General features: G+C 41.7%; 1 protein-coding gene across 1 annotated transcript; it reads left to right on the top strand.

The window, feature by feature from the left end:
• Positions 1-4,472: 4,472 nt before the first annotated feature.
• Positions 4,473-13,214, top strand: LOC109400737 (acetyl-coenzyme A synthetase; the record flags this gene model as incomplete). Its single annotated transcript, XM_062853155.1, is given in 6 exon segments — positions 4,473-4,668; positions 4,725-4,958; positions 5,021-5,484; positions 5,545-5,713; positions 11,059-11,248; positions 11,309-13,214. Coding segments are annotated over 6 exon segments (1,696 nt in total), but the record flags the coding sequence as incomplete, so codon positions are not given.
• Between the last annotated feature and the right edge of the window lie 3,985 nt (positions 13,215-17,199).

Here is a 17,199-nt window from a genome sequence, read left to right as displayed (position 1 = left end):
TCCTCTAGAAGTTCCATCAGGGATTACTCCAGGAATTCTGACTAAAAGGTCATCAAGAAAATCATCCAGAAATTCCTCCACGGATTTCTCTAAGGATTCCTCCATGATTTCTTACAGGCATGACTCCAGGAGTTTCTCCAGAGGTTCCTCCAGGCATTCCTTCAGGAGTTCCTTTAGGAAATTGTCTAGGGATTACTGGAAAAAACATGTAATTAGAAGGCACGAAATGTTGCTAATTGGCAAATTGAGAGATGAAATTTGTGAAAAAAATCGCGTTCTGGTGGGATTCGAACCCACGACTCCGTATTCGCTAGACCGGCGCTTTAACCAACTAAGCCACAGAACAGGTAATGGTTCTGCGGAATAGAAAGCCAAACTGACTCCGAAGCCGCACCGTGAACACTCCTATTTCACAAACTCATCTCTCTTTTCGGCTTAGATGCCAATCCACAACACACTCCTGTTTGTGCCCACTACCTACAAGTGCGAGCGAGTTATTTATATGAAGCCGAGAGTTACTCTCGCACTCCGCATACCTAGCCACCAGGCAGTTTGTTTTGCTGGTGTCTAATTAGTATGCGTCGAGAGCTCGGCACGGTCGGACGCTCGGACGACCGAACTGCGCCAAGTGACGCAAGCAAGGGTACAATGATACATATTGCCCATTTTACTGGCATTTTTACCAGGTTAGCTGGTATGTCTGAAACATAAAGGGTGATACGGTCAAAATTTGGTCAAACAATTTTTTTCATAACTTTAGACTGCGTACACCAAAACAGCTGAATTTTGGACCAGTAATGCTACATTATATGTAGCTTATACCAAAAAATTTTCATCAAAATCGATTGAGTATTGGTTGATATATAGACAAAACCATCGACCTACCTTTTTAAAATTTTGTACAAAGGCGCTCCATAGTAAATTTTCGGAAATTTAAGGTCAATAAAGCACAATTTTGATTATAGAACTACCAATACTGCTCCGATTTTTATCAAAATTTTACAGAATAGTACTATTATGAAAATATGTATAACTTTGTAACGGCTGAATCAAATTGAATGAAATTTTTACATAACATTTTGATATGTATACTTAACACACAGAAAAATTTTCATTGAAATTGGTTCAGTATTTCTGGCTCTATAAAAAAAAGAGTAAAAATGTGTTTTTATTTTTTAATCCACTTTGTACAAAATTTTAAAATTGCAGTTTTCAGGATTCACAATATCTCCGCAAATACTAAACCGATTTTGATGAAAATTTTATGGTATAAGCTACATATAATGTACCAATACTGGTCCAAAAATCAGCTGTTTTGGTGTACGCAGTCTCAAGTTATGAAACAAATTGTGTGACCAAATTTTGACCGTATCACCCTTTACTGGAAAAAACTTGTAATTAGAAGGCACGAAATGTTGCTAATTGGCAAATTGAGAGATGAAATTTGTGAAAAAATTTTCAAAAATTTGTGGAACTTCGTAGCCGTGCGGTTACGGTCACCAAGCTTTTAATCACACCATGGTTGAGGATTCGATTCCCGCTCCGGGCGATGAAACTTTTTGCGAGAATATTTTTTCTCCTTTCGTTGGTAAATTTTCGTTTCGCCGACTGAAGACGATGTCAGTGTCTTTTAAGCTAATTCTATGGATTTACTGATTAAAGTTATGTGCAAACAATAGGAAGAAACATTTCCAAAATATCTATGAAAATCCGTCACAGGATCAGTCGAGGACTTCCTTGAAGGTTTTATCGCTATTATTTTATTTCAAGAACTGCTCCAAGTAAAGTTCACTGAAAATGTTGGCATACGCGAAAATTAGGGTTCCGTGGTACCATAGATTTAACTTTGTTGGTGGTACCGCTGGAAGTCTAGCCTGGCAGTTATACGAGAATAGTTTTTCTCTTCGAGCTACACCACAGGGAGTTTGCCGCGTAGGCGGCCAGCTCTTCTGTCACATGAGTTTCGAGGGTCGTTCCTATCACATCTCTCTCGGCACCAGTCAAGATCTGGGAACAATGGTCATCCCTTATTATTTGCTGCTAGTCCATTTCGGCTATCAGTGCCCGACAGCTGTCCAGCTGCATACCCAAAGACTCTAAAGTGCCCGCTGCCTCCCATGTAAACCAGCATATGACCAATCGAATAAAATACGAAATAAGAGATAAGTCCGAATTTTGTACTAGATCCACCACGGAGTCGAAAAAGGTTGTGATTGTTTCCCTCAGAAGCCTAAGAATCTGTTTAGCGCTACCAACAGATTCAGCATTATAAACGGCGCACGCTGCTGGGTAGAATATAGATTTATGATGCTCCATTTTTCAGTTTTGGGATAAACCGGATAAACAAACAAGCAAATCTTCTACCTTGGTTACGAAAATTTTAGAATAAGTTTGCTTTGATAGAAAAGTGAAAAAGAGCGGCGAATGGGGCACGTTCGGTGTAGTACTAGATTTGTAGTAATGAGCTGAATTTTAGTATGATGAGTCAATTCTCCGTTTCTGTAATAAAATGGTGCAAAAAGCGTGGGTATTATGATTCCTTGCCTAATTTGATGCTGTTTGAGCAAAACTTTGGATAACTTTGTTGTTTATGTTGCAAGAAATGGGGAAAACAACAACACTGTTGCCCAAAGTTTTGCTCAAACAGCATCAAATTAGGCAAGGAATCATAATACCCACGCTTTTTGAACCATTTTATTGCAGAAACGGAGAATTGACCTACTAACCATACTAAAATTCAGCTCGTTACTACAAATCTAGTACTTCACCGATCTGTCCTATTGAAGATTTAACGCGCCGCTTCAAGCGAAATGCAGAGCAGGTAAAATTACTGGGGGAGCGAATGGCGTCACAAATTGCACTGGATTTGTTCCTGACCTTAATATCTTGAAGTTAAATCTATGTTACCACCATTAGGACGCAATCAGTGAAGTACTTGATTGTTGTAATGAGCTGAATTTTTATATAGTGAGAAGGTAAATTCTCCATTTCTGCAATGAAATGACACAAAAAGTGCTGCTATCATGATTCCTTGCCTAATTCAATGAAGTTTGAGCAAAACTTTGGGTAACTGTGTTATTGTTTTCTCCATTTCTTGCAACAAAGTTTTCCAAAGTTTTGTTCTAACTACATTAAATAAGGCAAGGAATTATAATACCCACGCTTTTTGCATAATTTCGTTGCAGAAACGGAGAATTTACCTTCTAGCCATAAAAAAATCAGCTGAAAATCTAGTACTTCACTGAACGTGCCCTATTGTAAACTGTCGCCCAGAAAAGCTTTGGAAACATTCAGAAAATCGTAATCGTCACGACGGTCGTCTGTTCGTATACCCGAGGCAGAATCACTACGTAATTTGTTGGTTGAAACTCAAAAAGCTGGTCGTCTGCAGCGGTATGTTTTGTTGAATCTAGAATTAAATGATTCGTTTTTCGAAATGGTCGTTTTTTTTTGCTTAGCTGGTCGATAAAGCTCCCAAATTGTCCGGTGATCCGGAATCCACATCTATACACCCGCTTATTGAAAATGAAGGGCACTTCTACTTCCTTTTTGTCCCAGTGCTCGTTTGTAAAATTTGTGGTGAACATAAGGGCTAGGCTGTATTTCTTATTCCCCTGAAGCGTTACGTAATTTATTAAACCCCTATCTCCTGAAGCGTTACGTTAGTTGGTGACGGCGCATAATGAAAGTTGAAAATTGAAAATTGTTTTCATGTGCAATGTTGGGAAATTTCGACATTTATACAGCGGGTTGCACAAGGCTTTCCAAAGATCAAATAAAGAACTAATTTTGAAATCATATCACGATGAGATATTAAGCAGATATTTGGCATTTTTTAAATATCTCATCAATATCATATTAAGATATGATATCAAAATTTGATCGTTTTAAGATATGATTATGATATTCACGTTTACCCGGGTATTGTTTTCTGTTGCTATGACTTACTTTAAATATAAGTAAAAGTACTTAAATGCTAGAAGCGCGTTTAGACATTTCTCCAGGAAATTTTTCAGGAATTCACCCAGATAAGACTCTTTAGAAATTTTCCCAGGGTTTCCTCCCGAAATTTCTCTAGAAAATGCACCACGAATTCCTGGAGTTGCTTTTAAAATTTCTAAAGACATTTTTTAATGCATTTAAACTATTCGTCCAGGAATTCCTTCATGTAAATTAAAGGATTTTTCCAAGAATTCCATCATTTAAGAGTTTTCCGAGAATACTCCGAAAATAATTTTTGAAGAATTTCTCCAGTGTTTCCCTTCAGAAATTCTTACAAGGACACCTCGAGGGCTTCCTCCAGTGATAGTTTCAAGGCTTTTACGAGAATACCTTCAAAAATTCCTCCAAAGATCCTTCTTGGAATACTTACGTCAATTGACATTTGTATCAGATTATGTTCTGAGATGCTCATTAACGATAAGTTCGATCACGTGTTAAAATTATTCTAACATTACATTTCTCATTTTCAGGGAAGGAAACCACCCGGACGACTACAGCCGGCTCACGTACCGCAAGCTGCTCGAGGAGGTATGCCGCTTCGCCAACGTGCTCAAGTCCCACGGTGTCCAGAAGGGCGACCGCGTGTCGATCTACATGCCCATGACGATGGAACTGCCGGTGGCGATGTTGGCCTGCGCTCGGATCGGTGCCGTGCACTCGATTGTGGTAGGTTTCCGAGTTTCTTCTCCGAGTTTTTCAAGTTTCTAAGAATGTCCATGTAGTTTGCAGGCTTCTCGTCGGATTCGTTGGCCGAACGGATGCACGATTGCCAGGCCAAGGTGCTGATTACCGCTGATGGAGCGTGGCGAGGTGAGAAGGTTCTCCACCTGAAGGACATCTGTGATCAGGCGTTGGCCAAGGCCGACGAAATGGGACACCACGTGGAGACTTGCATCGTGGTGGCGCACATCAATCGGGTGACACCCGGTAAACCGGACTGGGATGGAGTTTTTGATGTAAGTTGGTTGCGGGGTGTTGGGACATGATTAAAGAGGCTAAAGCTTGATTTGATCTGCAGACTCCATGGACAGACGATCGCGACTATTGGTGGCATCAGGAAATGGAAGAGGCCGAACCGGCTTGCTATCCGGAGTGGATGGCAGCGGAGGATCCACTTTTCATGCTGTACACTAGTGGATCAACGGGAAAGCCGAAGGGAGTGTTGCATACCACAGCCGGGTATCTGATGTACGCTGCGACGACCTTCAAGATCGTGTTCGACTACAAGCCCCATGACGTCTACTGGTGCACGGCCGATATTGGTTGGATCACTGGGCATACGTATGTGTTGTACGGACCACTGGCAAACGGTGCCACGTCGGTGATGTTCGAAGGTACTCCGTTCTTCCCGGATAACGACCGCTACTGGGAAGTGGTGGACAAGTACAAGGTGACACAGTTCTACACGGCACCAACGGCGCTGCGATCGCTGATGAAGTTCGGTGATGAGCCTGTGATGAAACATGACCTTTCTTCGCTGAGGTAAGGCTCTGAGGTTTCGGGGGTTGAACGCCAACTAATGATATGATGACATTTCTGCAGAGTTCTTGGAAGTGTCGGAGAGCCGATCAATCCGGAAGCGTGGATGTGGTACTACAAAGTTGTTGGCAAGGAGAAGTGTGCCATTGTGGACACCTTCTGGCAAACGGAAACGGGAGGACACGTGATAACTCCGCTACCCGGTGCTACTCCCATGAAACCAGGATCAGCTGTAAGTATATTGTTTGATGTTTTTGGATGGTAATGATCATCTTTAATTTTTTTTTAATTTTTCAACATTCAACAAATTTCAAACTTGATATTCTACGTACGATTGTTAGTTGACAAAAAATAGGTTATTATTTATTATATATCAAAAAGTTTTGATTCTCAGCTCATAAGTAGGCTTCCTCTCCAACAACAGCAACAACAGAAGGGTTTAAGGGGAGTTTCAGCTGGGTTTCGGGGTGGTTTAAGGCGTCTCTGGGGTTGCAGAAGGCTTTCTGGAGCACTCCAGAAAATTTCAGAGGGGTTTCAAGGCGTATCAGCGGGATTTTCAGGGGTTTTCAGGTGGTTTCTAGGACTTTCAGAAGAGCTTCAGAGAGGTATAAGAAGGTTTTCGACGAGTTTTAAGACATTTGAGGGGCTTTCGAGGGGAGTAGCTATTGTCTTTTCAGGAGGTTTCCAGTAGATTGCAGAGTATTTCGGGGTGTTTCTGGAACTTTTAGTAGAGTATGAGGAAAGCCTACGGATGCCCCCGGGGGTTTTCTTGGAGATTTCAAAGCGTTTCAGTGGATTTCAGGGCTGCCGTGATTCTGCAAAGTGACGTAAGCGACATTCACAGTTTTGGCACATTTTTTGTTGTTTTGCATTAAACTCTTGGTTATTCTCTAAGTTTTATTCCATAGATGCATTTTAATGAAAAGATTACGACGGAATCTTTCATCTTTATTTAGATTAATACTCAAAAAGCTCGGAATATTGAATGGCGCTTACGTCACTTTGCAGAATTACGGCAGAGAGGGTTTCACGGGACTTCAGTATAGTATAAAGAGAGTCTCGGGGGATTTTCTGAGGAATTTATTGACGGCTCTATGCATCCCAAGAAGTTTCAAAGGTTTCAGGAAGTTTCAGCAGAGTTCAAGGGGAATCCTACGGAAGTCTGACAGGGATTTTCTAAGGGGTTTCAAGGAGTTCAGAGGGTTTTCTGAACGATTTAAAAGAGGTTTCAAGTATTTCGGGGAGTTTCAGGGAGTTTCAGCAGAGCTTGAAGAGAATCCCATGGAGATCTCAACCCTTCCTGAGGGGTTTTCAGGAGTTTCAATGGATTTTAGCGGGCTTCAGTCAAGCATGAGAGGAGTCTCAATGAGGTTTACAGTTTACAGACTTTGGAATGCGTGTGCGACCCCAATGTTATTTGGCAAACTTTCAGATAAAACTACAAGGTTAAATTCATCCATACATTGTTTTTCGATAGCATGCTTCTGAACTGAGATAATAGCAAATGAATGTAAATCTTTGCAAATGAATGGTCGCAACCTTGGGTTTACTTAGGAATTTAAAGGCGTTTCAAGAGGTCCCATAGTATTTCCGGGAGCTTCAGTACAATTTAAAGCAAGCCTACGGTAGTCTCATAGACGTTTCAAGGCATTATTGCAGTGGATTTCAAAGAGTTTTAGAAATTACTGCGAGCTTTACTTTACTTTACCTTTACCTAACATTTACTTAAAAAAAGACAACACCGTCATCAACCAGAGGTTGTACAAACTGAACAAGCACTAAAATTAGATAACGGACACCCAGTGGCCCAGTAGAGAATTTTCCGTTTGACGAAAAGATTTCCCCGACTGGAGCGGGAATCGAAACCACACTCCGAAGCTTACGAAGCGCCTTAGATGACTGACGCCTCTAGCCGCGCGGCCACGAAGCCCACCTTTACGTTACCTTTATTTTAACTTTACTTTACCTTTACCTTACCTTTTCTTTACACTTACTTTACCTTTACTTTACCTTTACTTTACTTAACCTTTACTTTACTTTTACTCTACTTAACCTTTACTTTACCTTTGCTTTGCCTTTACTTTACCTTCACTTTACTTTTACTTTACCTTTACTTTACCTTTACTTTACCTTTACTTTACCTTTACTTTATCTTTACTTTACCTTTACTTTACCTTTACTTTACCTTTACTTTACCTTTACTTTACCTTTACTTTACCTTTACTTTACCTTTACTTTACCTTTACTTTACCTTTACTTTACCTTTACTTACCTTCACTTTACATTTATTTTACCTTTACTTTACCTTTACTACATGCATTTTCATAGTTGTGTCTGCTCTGGTGTATGTACATGATGCGTCTTACAAACATACCTGCGTTACAGTCTCACTTCTCACTTTACACTCTTCAATGCTTCATACCCCAGGATCCTAATTTTTCTTTTTCTTCTCTTACTGGTTATTTCTCACTTGTGATTCTTCACTACCAACTACGCGCACTCCTGTTTACTTTTACATCACTCCTCATTCTCATTTCTCACATCTCACTTTATCATGCTTCTCATTCTGTGCTTTTTACTGCTCATTCGTTACAGTTCACTTCTCACTCTACTCAACACTCCTTATTGTCATTCTTCACTGCTCCCTTCTCTTGTCTCATCTTTCACTGCATATTCCTCATTACAGGTCGGACTCGATCATCCGGAGTCAACGTCTGAAGCTACTCAAACATATATCTGGTGGAGAACGGAATGTTGTATAAACCACTGACATTTATTTGAACATTTAATCAAGCCAAACTTGAAAGCAGTCAGTAAAAAATTCAGCTTTCTAGAACGTTCCTTTCCTAAGATATATTAATTGGAACCTTCAGAAGCTTCCGGATAATCGAGTCCGACCCGTACTCACTTTTCACTTCACTTTACTCCCTACCAATTTCTTTTTACTCATTTCTTATTTCCTTCTCTCTTCACTGATCACTCCACACTGATCATTTCTTACTGATCTTACCTAACTTCTAACCCCAAACTCCTGAGCTCTCACTCCTCACGTATTCACTCTCCTTGTTCTTAATTTTATGTTTATATCTTCTCACTGCCAACTTATTACTTTTAATTTTTTTGCTGCTTACTTCTCACTCCTCACTCCTCATTGATCCACACTCCTCACAACTCACTCGACACTTTTCAATGCTCACTGCTTACTGATTACTTTTCGCTCGCTCCACACTCTTCACGCTTTACTGCTCACCCTTCATTGCTCATTGCTCACTCCTCACACGGTGTCAAAATTTTGATTATTATCGAAATTTCATGTACCTTGGATTTTTTTTTTCATAGAATATTAGAATTTCGGCTATAATGTATAAATGCAAAATTTGAAAATATTCTATCGGGGAAAATTTGAGTTAGCTGAGTTTTTGGCTATTTTCAATACTGAAAATCTATAATTACTATTTTAGCCCAAACAACGTCCCATACAAAATGTATGGAAAAATTTTCGCCGATGAAATATTTGCTGGTTTTCCGATTATGAATATATAGCCCAAATACTTATCATTTTCGAAGAAAAATCCGAGGTACATGAATGTTCGATAATAATCGAAATTTTGACACCGTGCCTCACTCGTGCCTCGCTGCTCTCTTCTCACTAATTTCTTCTCACTGCTTCAAACTTCTTACTGTGCATTATCTAATACTCGTCTCTTACTCCTCACAACTTAATTTTACTCCTCACTTTTCACTGCTCATTCCTGACTACTAACTTCTTACTCATCACTCTCAATTGCTTACACCTAACTACGCACTCCTAAATCTTTACTGCTTACTGCTTCACTCATTACCAGTGTCGGTATATTCACACTCAAAGCACATCCAGAGACTCCGGAGGGTTTTAGAGGCGTTTCAATGAGTTTCAGGGGACTTCAAGAGAGTTTCAAGAGGCTTCAGATAGAGATGCTATCGGATCTACAAGTACTCTGGGATCAGTTGGAGCATTATTATTATTAAAGTTCATACCCACACAGCCTTGAAAGAGATCAATTAAGTGATTCTTTAAGGGTCTCCAAGAGCTCCCTTGAGAAGAAGTAATCGAGCCTACAAGCGCAATCACTCTGAAACGTCTTCAAGCCATTCTGAAACGCCCCTGAAACTCACCTGAAAGCTGGTGAAAATGCGGAATTCTAAGAAATCCTTGAAACTCTTTGAAACGTTTTGAAGCGCCTCTGAATATCCTAAAACCCTACTGAAAATCTGATGAAGCTCAACTGAAAGTCTTTGAGATCCCCAAAATTCCCCGGAGCTCCATTGAAACCTCCTAAAAGGCATAGAAACACCTTTGATAGCCTCTGTAATACCCATGAAGCTTCCTAATATCCCGGGAACCTCTTTAAAACATCTTGCAACATCCTGAAACGCTTTGAAACGTCTTAAAACGCCTTTGAAACCCCCTGAAGTCCACCTGAAGGTCACTTGAAACCCTGTGAATCCCCCAAAATCTTCAGGGAACCTCTCTGAAGCTCCCTCAAATGCACTAGAACACCCTGAAACGCCTTGTAACACCTTTGAACCCCCATAAAACTCCCCTGAAGCTCAACTAAAAGCCTGTGAAGACTCCGAAACCCTCGTGAACTCCTCCAAAGCCCCATGAAATGAGCTAAAATGCCTTGAAAGGCCTCTGAAACCCCCTGAAACGTCCTTTCTGAAGCCCTCTAAAGCCTCTCTGAAGAACCTTAAAACGCACTAAAATGCCCTGAAATGCCTTGAAACGCTTTGAAATACCTCTAAAACTTCCTTGAATCTCCCCAGACAACCAGTCATCGTGTAAGATGTTGCATAAGATGATAAAGTGGAGGCCATATGCGTGCATGCCTCCATTTAGGCGCATGTAAAATGTACGCATATCGCCTCCACTTTAACATCTTATTCAACATCTTATACGATCACTGGTTGACTGGGTCTCCATCGAAGTCCTCTCAGTAGACCATCGGAACTCATCTGAAATCCCCTGAAGCTCCCTGGAGTCCTCTAGAAACGCCTTGACACCGCTCTATGATCTCGTTTGGAGCTGTGTTGAAAGCCTGGGAACTCCTTGAAACTTGCAGAAATGCCTCAAAATATCTTGAAGCCTTTCTAATATCTCAAGAAAACCTCAAAAAAAAACCTTCAAATGCCTCCGAAGTCCCTTAAAACCACTCTGTGAATCTCCTGAAGTTTGTTGAATCGCCCTGAATTCACATTTCCATTCACATTCATCAGCCGGGCACATGATTCAACAACTTTTTTTACGAGAAGGAGAATTCCAAAAGTTTGACTTTTTTCTGTCGCGCAATTAAATATTTAGATTTTCTGGTTTCTTCCTGCACCAGACAAACGTCCTTGGCGTCAGAAATACTTTCATAAATTATGTATTTCGTATACCGCTACGTGATCTTATTCATGTTTTTTGTGGTAATAAGGCTCACAGACTTACGAATATTGTCGAAGACACTTGGAACATAAGCTTCATCTCATCTAAATTATCAAATTACAATAGTGCATTGCGAATTATTCTTAACATTTTTATCTATTCTATTGCAGTCCTTCCCATTCTTCGGAGTGAAGCCGACCCTGCTGGATGAAAGTGGCAACGAAATCAAGGGCGAAGGCGAAGGTTATCTGGTATTCTCGCAACCCTGGCCAGGAATGATGCGAACTCTGTTCAACAACCATCCCCGGTATGAGTCCACGTATTTCTCCAAGTTCAACGGATTCTACTGCACTGGAGATGGTAAGATCCTCCGCGGTGAGTTTCATAGAGATTACCTCTAATACGTTCGTTTCTCCGTAGGTGCTCGACGGGATGCCGATGGTTACTACTGGATCACTGGCCGCGTGGACGACATGCTCAACGTTTCCGGTCACTTGATGTCCACCGCCGAAGTTGAGTCAGTCCTTACCGAGCATCCACGCGTATCGGAAGCGGCCGTTGTGTCACGACCTCACCCCGTCAAGGGTGAATGTTTGTACTGTTTCATTACCCCCAACCAGAACGAAGCCTTCGACAAGACGCTCACCAACGAATTGAAGATCTTGGTAAGGGAACGAATCGGCCCGTTTGCTCAGCCGGATGTGATCCAGCATGCTCCAGGACTCCCAAAGACGCGATCCGGCAAGATCATGCGACGTGTACTGCGGAAAGTGGCGATCAACGATCGGGAAGTGGGTGACACTTCAACCCTGGCCGACGAAGCGATCATCGATCAGCTGTTCGCCAACCGACCGGTAGCTTAAGCGAGGATCCCTTGAACTAATGATCTCAAACTTGCCGAGTTTAGCTTAGAGAGAGCGAAGGGGAATCGGTATCATACGGCTATGGTACCAAAACAAAAATCTGACACATCTTACTAACCAATCTATCCGGGCGGGCTTAGCAATCGACTATTGTAGGGATGACTACAACCCTGAGATCTTGCTCTAGAATGGTGCTAACGACAGAAAAGTGCATGTAAACCAGGAAAACGATTAGGAGACACAACATTTACTTATTATACACCACTGACATGGTCTAACACTGTTGATATGATTATACACTCTTTAGACGAAGCATAAATGATATGGAATTTTAAAACGCTAGGTGGGATTCAGTGTTGAGCGAAAATGTGTTATAAGAGGACATCACATTCCGATTACAGATAGCAAAAGTGAAACAGTGAATCTTTTACGAGAAACTCGTCAATGTAGATGTAAATGTGCTTGGCATACGCATTCATGTATGTTTTAACTTTCTAGTTTTAAGTATTAGACAAAGTTGTGAAAGTGTTTCGCTTGAAGCGAAACGTGTCCCATTTGAAGAGACAAACAGAAATCGAATGGCATTCTAGGAACGACTTTACAAAAATTTAAAACCTTAAGCTTTTAAGTCAATCGACTTGTGCACAGATATTTTGTTATTCCTTACTATACTTTTATAATTTTAGTAGTATCAAATAAACAGATTCTGTTTTACAAATACAACAACACAAAACACTAGTAATTTACTCATATCAATTTCCTCCATTAGGTTTAGTGTCCTGCCCTACCCTCATTGACTCACATTGAAGCTTCGCTGCACCTTCAATCACACACATCGTTGTCCCTCCACCTGAACTCACACCGAATCGGTTTCCTCCAAATCACAAACACAAATGGATTAGAGTCACCAAACAAGCGCCCATGTTGAACAGTTTTAAACTCGATTTGTAACCACAAGACCATTTTAGAGAGCCAGCGACCAAGCCCGTTCCTACAAAAAAAAGTTACTCAACACTCAACGGCATTCGAAATCAAAGATACATATCATAAACCTTAAGTAGGTAAGCGACCGCGCAGTTTTAGGGTGTGCTTACCGATTGTTTGTTCCACAAAGCTGCTTGATTTTTAAGAAACTGTGTTACTAATCCAACCCCAAAACCGTACATATCATTATGCTTTAAGGATAGATCTAGAAGAGAAATCTGAGACACGGGAAGGAACAAAAGATTTATTCGCAATTGTTACATTGTTCGGTGATATTTGAGAACTATAGATGTATGGACAGAAACTAACAGAAAAACAGACACAAATCCGATTAGAAGTAAAATATTACGGAATATGACTAAACAAAATTCGGTAGCTGAGAGTTACGATATATTATTCGTTGTACTACACAGCATCTGAATGAAATGTGGTAATAAAGGTATATTCAATGTAGTAAAAGTATTAAACATCAGGAAGCATATGCGGTTTTTTATTCAAGTGTTGTTCGAGATGTTCCAGAACTGTTCGTGATATGCTAGTACAATGCTACTCGTTCTTGAATTTATTCACATATCTTTACATTGACAATTCTTAATCAACCACTGTCTTGCAACATGCTCTGCCCATCATATCCTTGACACTGTCCATTAACTATACGTACTAAGTTTTGGCCTTCTCAGACTCCTCCGCTCGTAGACTTTTTTCCATGAATTTTAATAGATTTGTATGGACTGTAGACTTTGACAAGGCATGAACAAACCAACCCCCACCCCACTCCTATTCACCGATACAGTTTATAGACAGGCCAATTTCGACTATTTCCCGGGTGTGTGATAGGTCCGTCATTGGACACTGTGAGCTCGTGGCTCAAAATTGTACCCAAGCTGCTACACCTGGGGAATCCCGGCAAAATTCCCGCATGGAATCTCTGGAGAAATTTCAGAAGAAAGCTAGGAAGGAATCCCGACAGGAATCTTTAAGGAATACCTGAATGAATCTTCTTGAGAAATCATTGAGAGAATCTCGGAAGGATTCTATGGAAGAATCTCGGGAGAAACTCAGGGTGAATCGCTGAAACAATTTCTGAACAGTTTTAGAAGGAATCTCAAAGGCAAGCTCAAAAATATTCAATAAAGGAATCCTTGGAATACATTCTGAAGTATTCCCGGAAAGAGTACATAATGAAAGGCCAGCAGAAATCGATAAAGGAATCCCGGGAAAAACCTTGGGCAGAGTTCTGGAGGTTGCTCACACCTCATGTGCACAGAATCTCGGCAGAAATCTCTGAAAAGTCCTAAAAAAATCTTACAAAAATCTCTGAGAAAAACTCAAACGCAGCCCCTTTGAATATACTGGTGGAATCTTTAAAAGGATTCCGGGAGGGATCTCTGAAAGAACCCTGTAGGAAACCTTAAAGGAAGAAATCCATGGTAGCTTGAATTTCTCTAAAGGAATTATTGAAAGAACCTCTGGAGAAATTCCGAAGGTATACCGAGTAAATTCCTAAAGGAAACCATCAATGATGGAATCACGGGAAAAATCTCCATATGGATCTCGGACGCTATACCAGAAGGAATACCGAAAGGAATCCCGAGAGAAGTCAACGAAGGAATCCCATAACGAATCCCGAGAGAACCCCCTAAAGAAATCTCGGGGAGAATACTTGAATTAAATTCTGAATGAAATCTGGAATAAAGCTCCTAGGGGAATCTGGGGAAAAATAATAAAGAAATTCCGGGAGGAATCAATAAGGGAATCCTGGGATGTTTTCCTGGTGGAATCCCTAAAGGAATCCCAGGAGAAACTCCAGGGAGAATTCCTGATAAAATCCATGTTGCAATCTAGCCGCAAACACAGGCGACATCCGTCTCCTCTACGATGTCTCACGTCACCTTAGTGGAACCAAGATGAATGCTACGATGCCCGTGAAACACACGTCTGGACAGTTACTGACCAGGTCGGCTGACCGCAGTTGAAACGCTGGTTCGAGCACTTTGGAAACCATTTTCAAGTGTCGGTGCGCCATCAACACCTCAGCATTATCCGCATTACCCGTGTCAACACCGATGCTTCATCAGTGAAGGAGATAGAAACAGCCATCCGAAGCATGAAATCGAACAGAGCCCCAGGGGTAGATCGCATATCAGCTGAGATGCTCAAAGCTGACCCCGTAGTATCCGCACAACTACTGCATCAATTATTCTGCAACATATGGGAAACCGCGACATTTCTGGCCGACTGGATGCAAGGCGTCTTAGTAAAGGTACCCAAAAAGGGTGACCTGACTGTATGCGATAATTGGCGGGAGATCATGTTACTGTGTATCGTTCTCAAAGTCCTCTGCAAAGTGATCCTTAACCGGATACAGGAGAAGATTGATGCAACTCTCCGATGGCAGCAAGCAGGATTCAGTGCCGGACGATCCTATGTGGACCATATTGTCACGCTCCGTATCATTCTGGAGCAAATCATTGAATTCCAAGACTCTCTCTATGGTGTTTATTGATTACAAAAAAGCTATCGACCGTCTCAATCACGGAAACATGTGGGAAGCCCTCAGGCGCAAGGGTCTCCCTGAGAAAATCACCGGCCTCATTGAAGCACAGTATAGGGCATTTTCGTGCAGAGTACTACACAACGGTGTTTTGTTCGATCCCATCCGGGTCGTTGCTGGAGTGAGGCAAGGATGTATACTATCACCGCTACTGTTCCTCATCGTAATCGATGAGACCCTGGTAGGTGCGATTGACCGTGAACCAAATCGGGTATTGCTGTGGCAGCCCATTACCAAGGAGTACCTAAATGACTTCCAACAGGCTGATGACGTTGCTCTTCTAGCTCAACGGCGCTCTGATATGCAGAGCAAGCTCGATGATCTTGCCAATCGCTCCTCAGCGGCAGATCTTACCATCAACGTCAATGAGACCAAATCGATGAATGATAACACGGTCAACTTTTCCAATTTTACGTTAGCTGGGAAAGCAGTAGCGAATGTTGAAAGCTTCCAATATCTTGGTAGCCAAATCGCGGAAGATGGCGGCACCAAGATCAACATAGGTGCACGGATTATGACGTTTCCTCGAGGATTATCGAAGCGGTTCGGTACCTCTTCACCCTATCGCAGACGGCTCGCAAACTTGGCTGAATTGGTGATTCAATAAATATAGGTTTTGGTTGCATCAATCGAGGTGGCAATATCCCTAAACAAAGCCTACATAATAGCTCACCTTCTGTAGAATCTATGTAAGGTACACAACTCCGGCGCACTGGGTGCATACGTTCAACTTGATTGTGTAGATCATATTGCCCCAATATTTTACAAATCCCGCCGATTACAATCTACGAATTGATGAAACGTTAGAACCATTTTCCTTCATTCCTCTCCATTAGTCAATCAAAACACGTCCAAAAAATCACCAATCGCAAGCACACGAACTGACCAAACGAGTATCAACAACACTCTTATGAAGTTTCTCAAAACATTAGAAACATTGGACATATTCACATCACTAGGAAAGACGCTCGTTCCAGGATTGTTCCTCTTAGGTACCCCGTTTCCCGTCGTAAAAGAACCTCCGACTGCTTTTCATCTGCCCCAGAATATTTATAATACTTATAACTAGAATCCCCTCCACTCCTGGAATACGTCAACCCAATCCCAAATGTAATCCTAGACCTAGTGAAGTTTTTGAGAGTGTATCAAGTCGGTGTCTGGTAATAAAAAGGGGCTGTCCATAAACTACGTAGACTCTGAGGGGGGGACGGGGGGGTCTGGCTGAAGTCTACGGTCCTTACAAATTTCGAAAATTTTGTATGGACGAAAGTCTACGAGGGGGGAGGGGGGGGTCTGAGATTTCCAAAATAGAGTCTACGTAGTTTATGGACAGCGCCAAAGCTGTACCTAGAGCCTCCTGGAGCTTGTCTCATTGAGATGTCTCATTGAGACTCCCAATGCTAATGTGATGTGCTCCAACATCGCGAGTCTCAAGCTCAAGGAATTTTCATGTACACACAGCCAACTTTTCTCAATCTCGTAAAGAGATTTGTGCGTACAGATACTCTGGTGCAGAAGTAGAATAACTAGAATAGTGTATTTCTATTGGTGCAGAGTACTGCACAACGGTGCTTTGTCCGATCCCATCCGAGTCGTTGCTGGAGTGAGGCCAGGATGTATTCTATCACCGATACTGTTCCTCATCGTAATCGACGAGATCCTGGTTGGTGCGATTGACCGTGAACCAAATCGTGGATTGCTGTGGCAACCCATCACCATGGAGAACCTAAATGACTTCCAACAGGCTGATGACGTTGCTCTCCTAGCTCAACGGCGCTCTGATATGCAGAGCAAGCTCGATGATCTTGCCAATCGCTCCTCAGCGGCAGGTCTTACCATCAACGTCAACAAGACCAAATCATTCAAGTCGAATCACGGCTCAGTTATGGTTTAACACCGGGAGAGCCAAT

The sequence above is a fragment of the Aedes albopictus genome, chromosome 2 (assembly GCF_035046485.1).
Source record: "Aedes albopictus strain Foshan chromosome 2, AalbF5, whole genome shotgun sequence".
NCBI lineage: Eukaryota > Metazoa > Arthropoda > Insecta > Diptera > Culicidae > Aedes > Aedes albopictus.
This window is presented reverse-complemented; position numbering and strand designations above follow the sequence as displayed.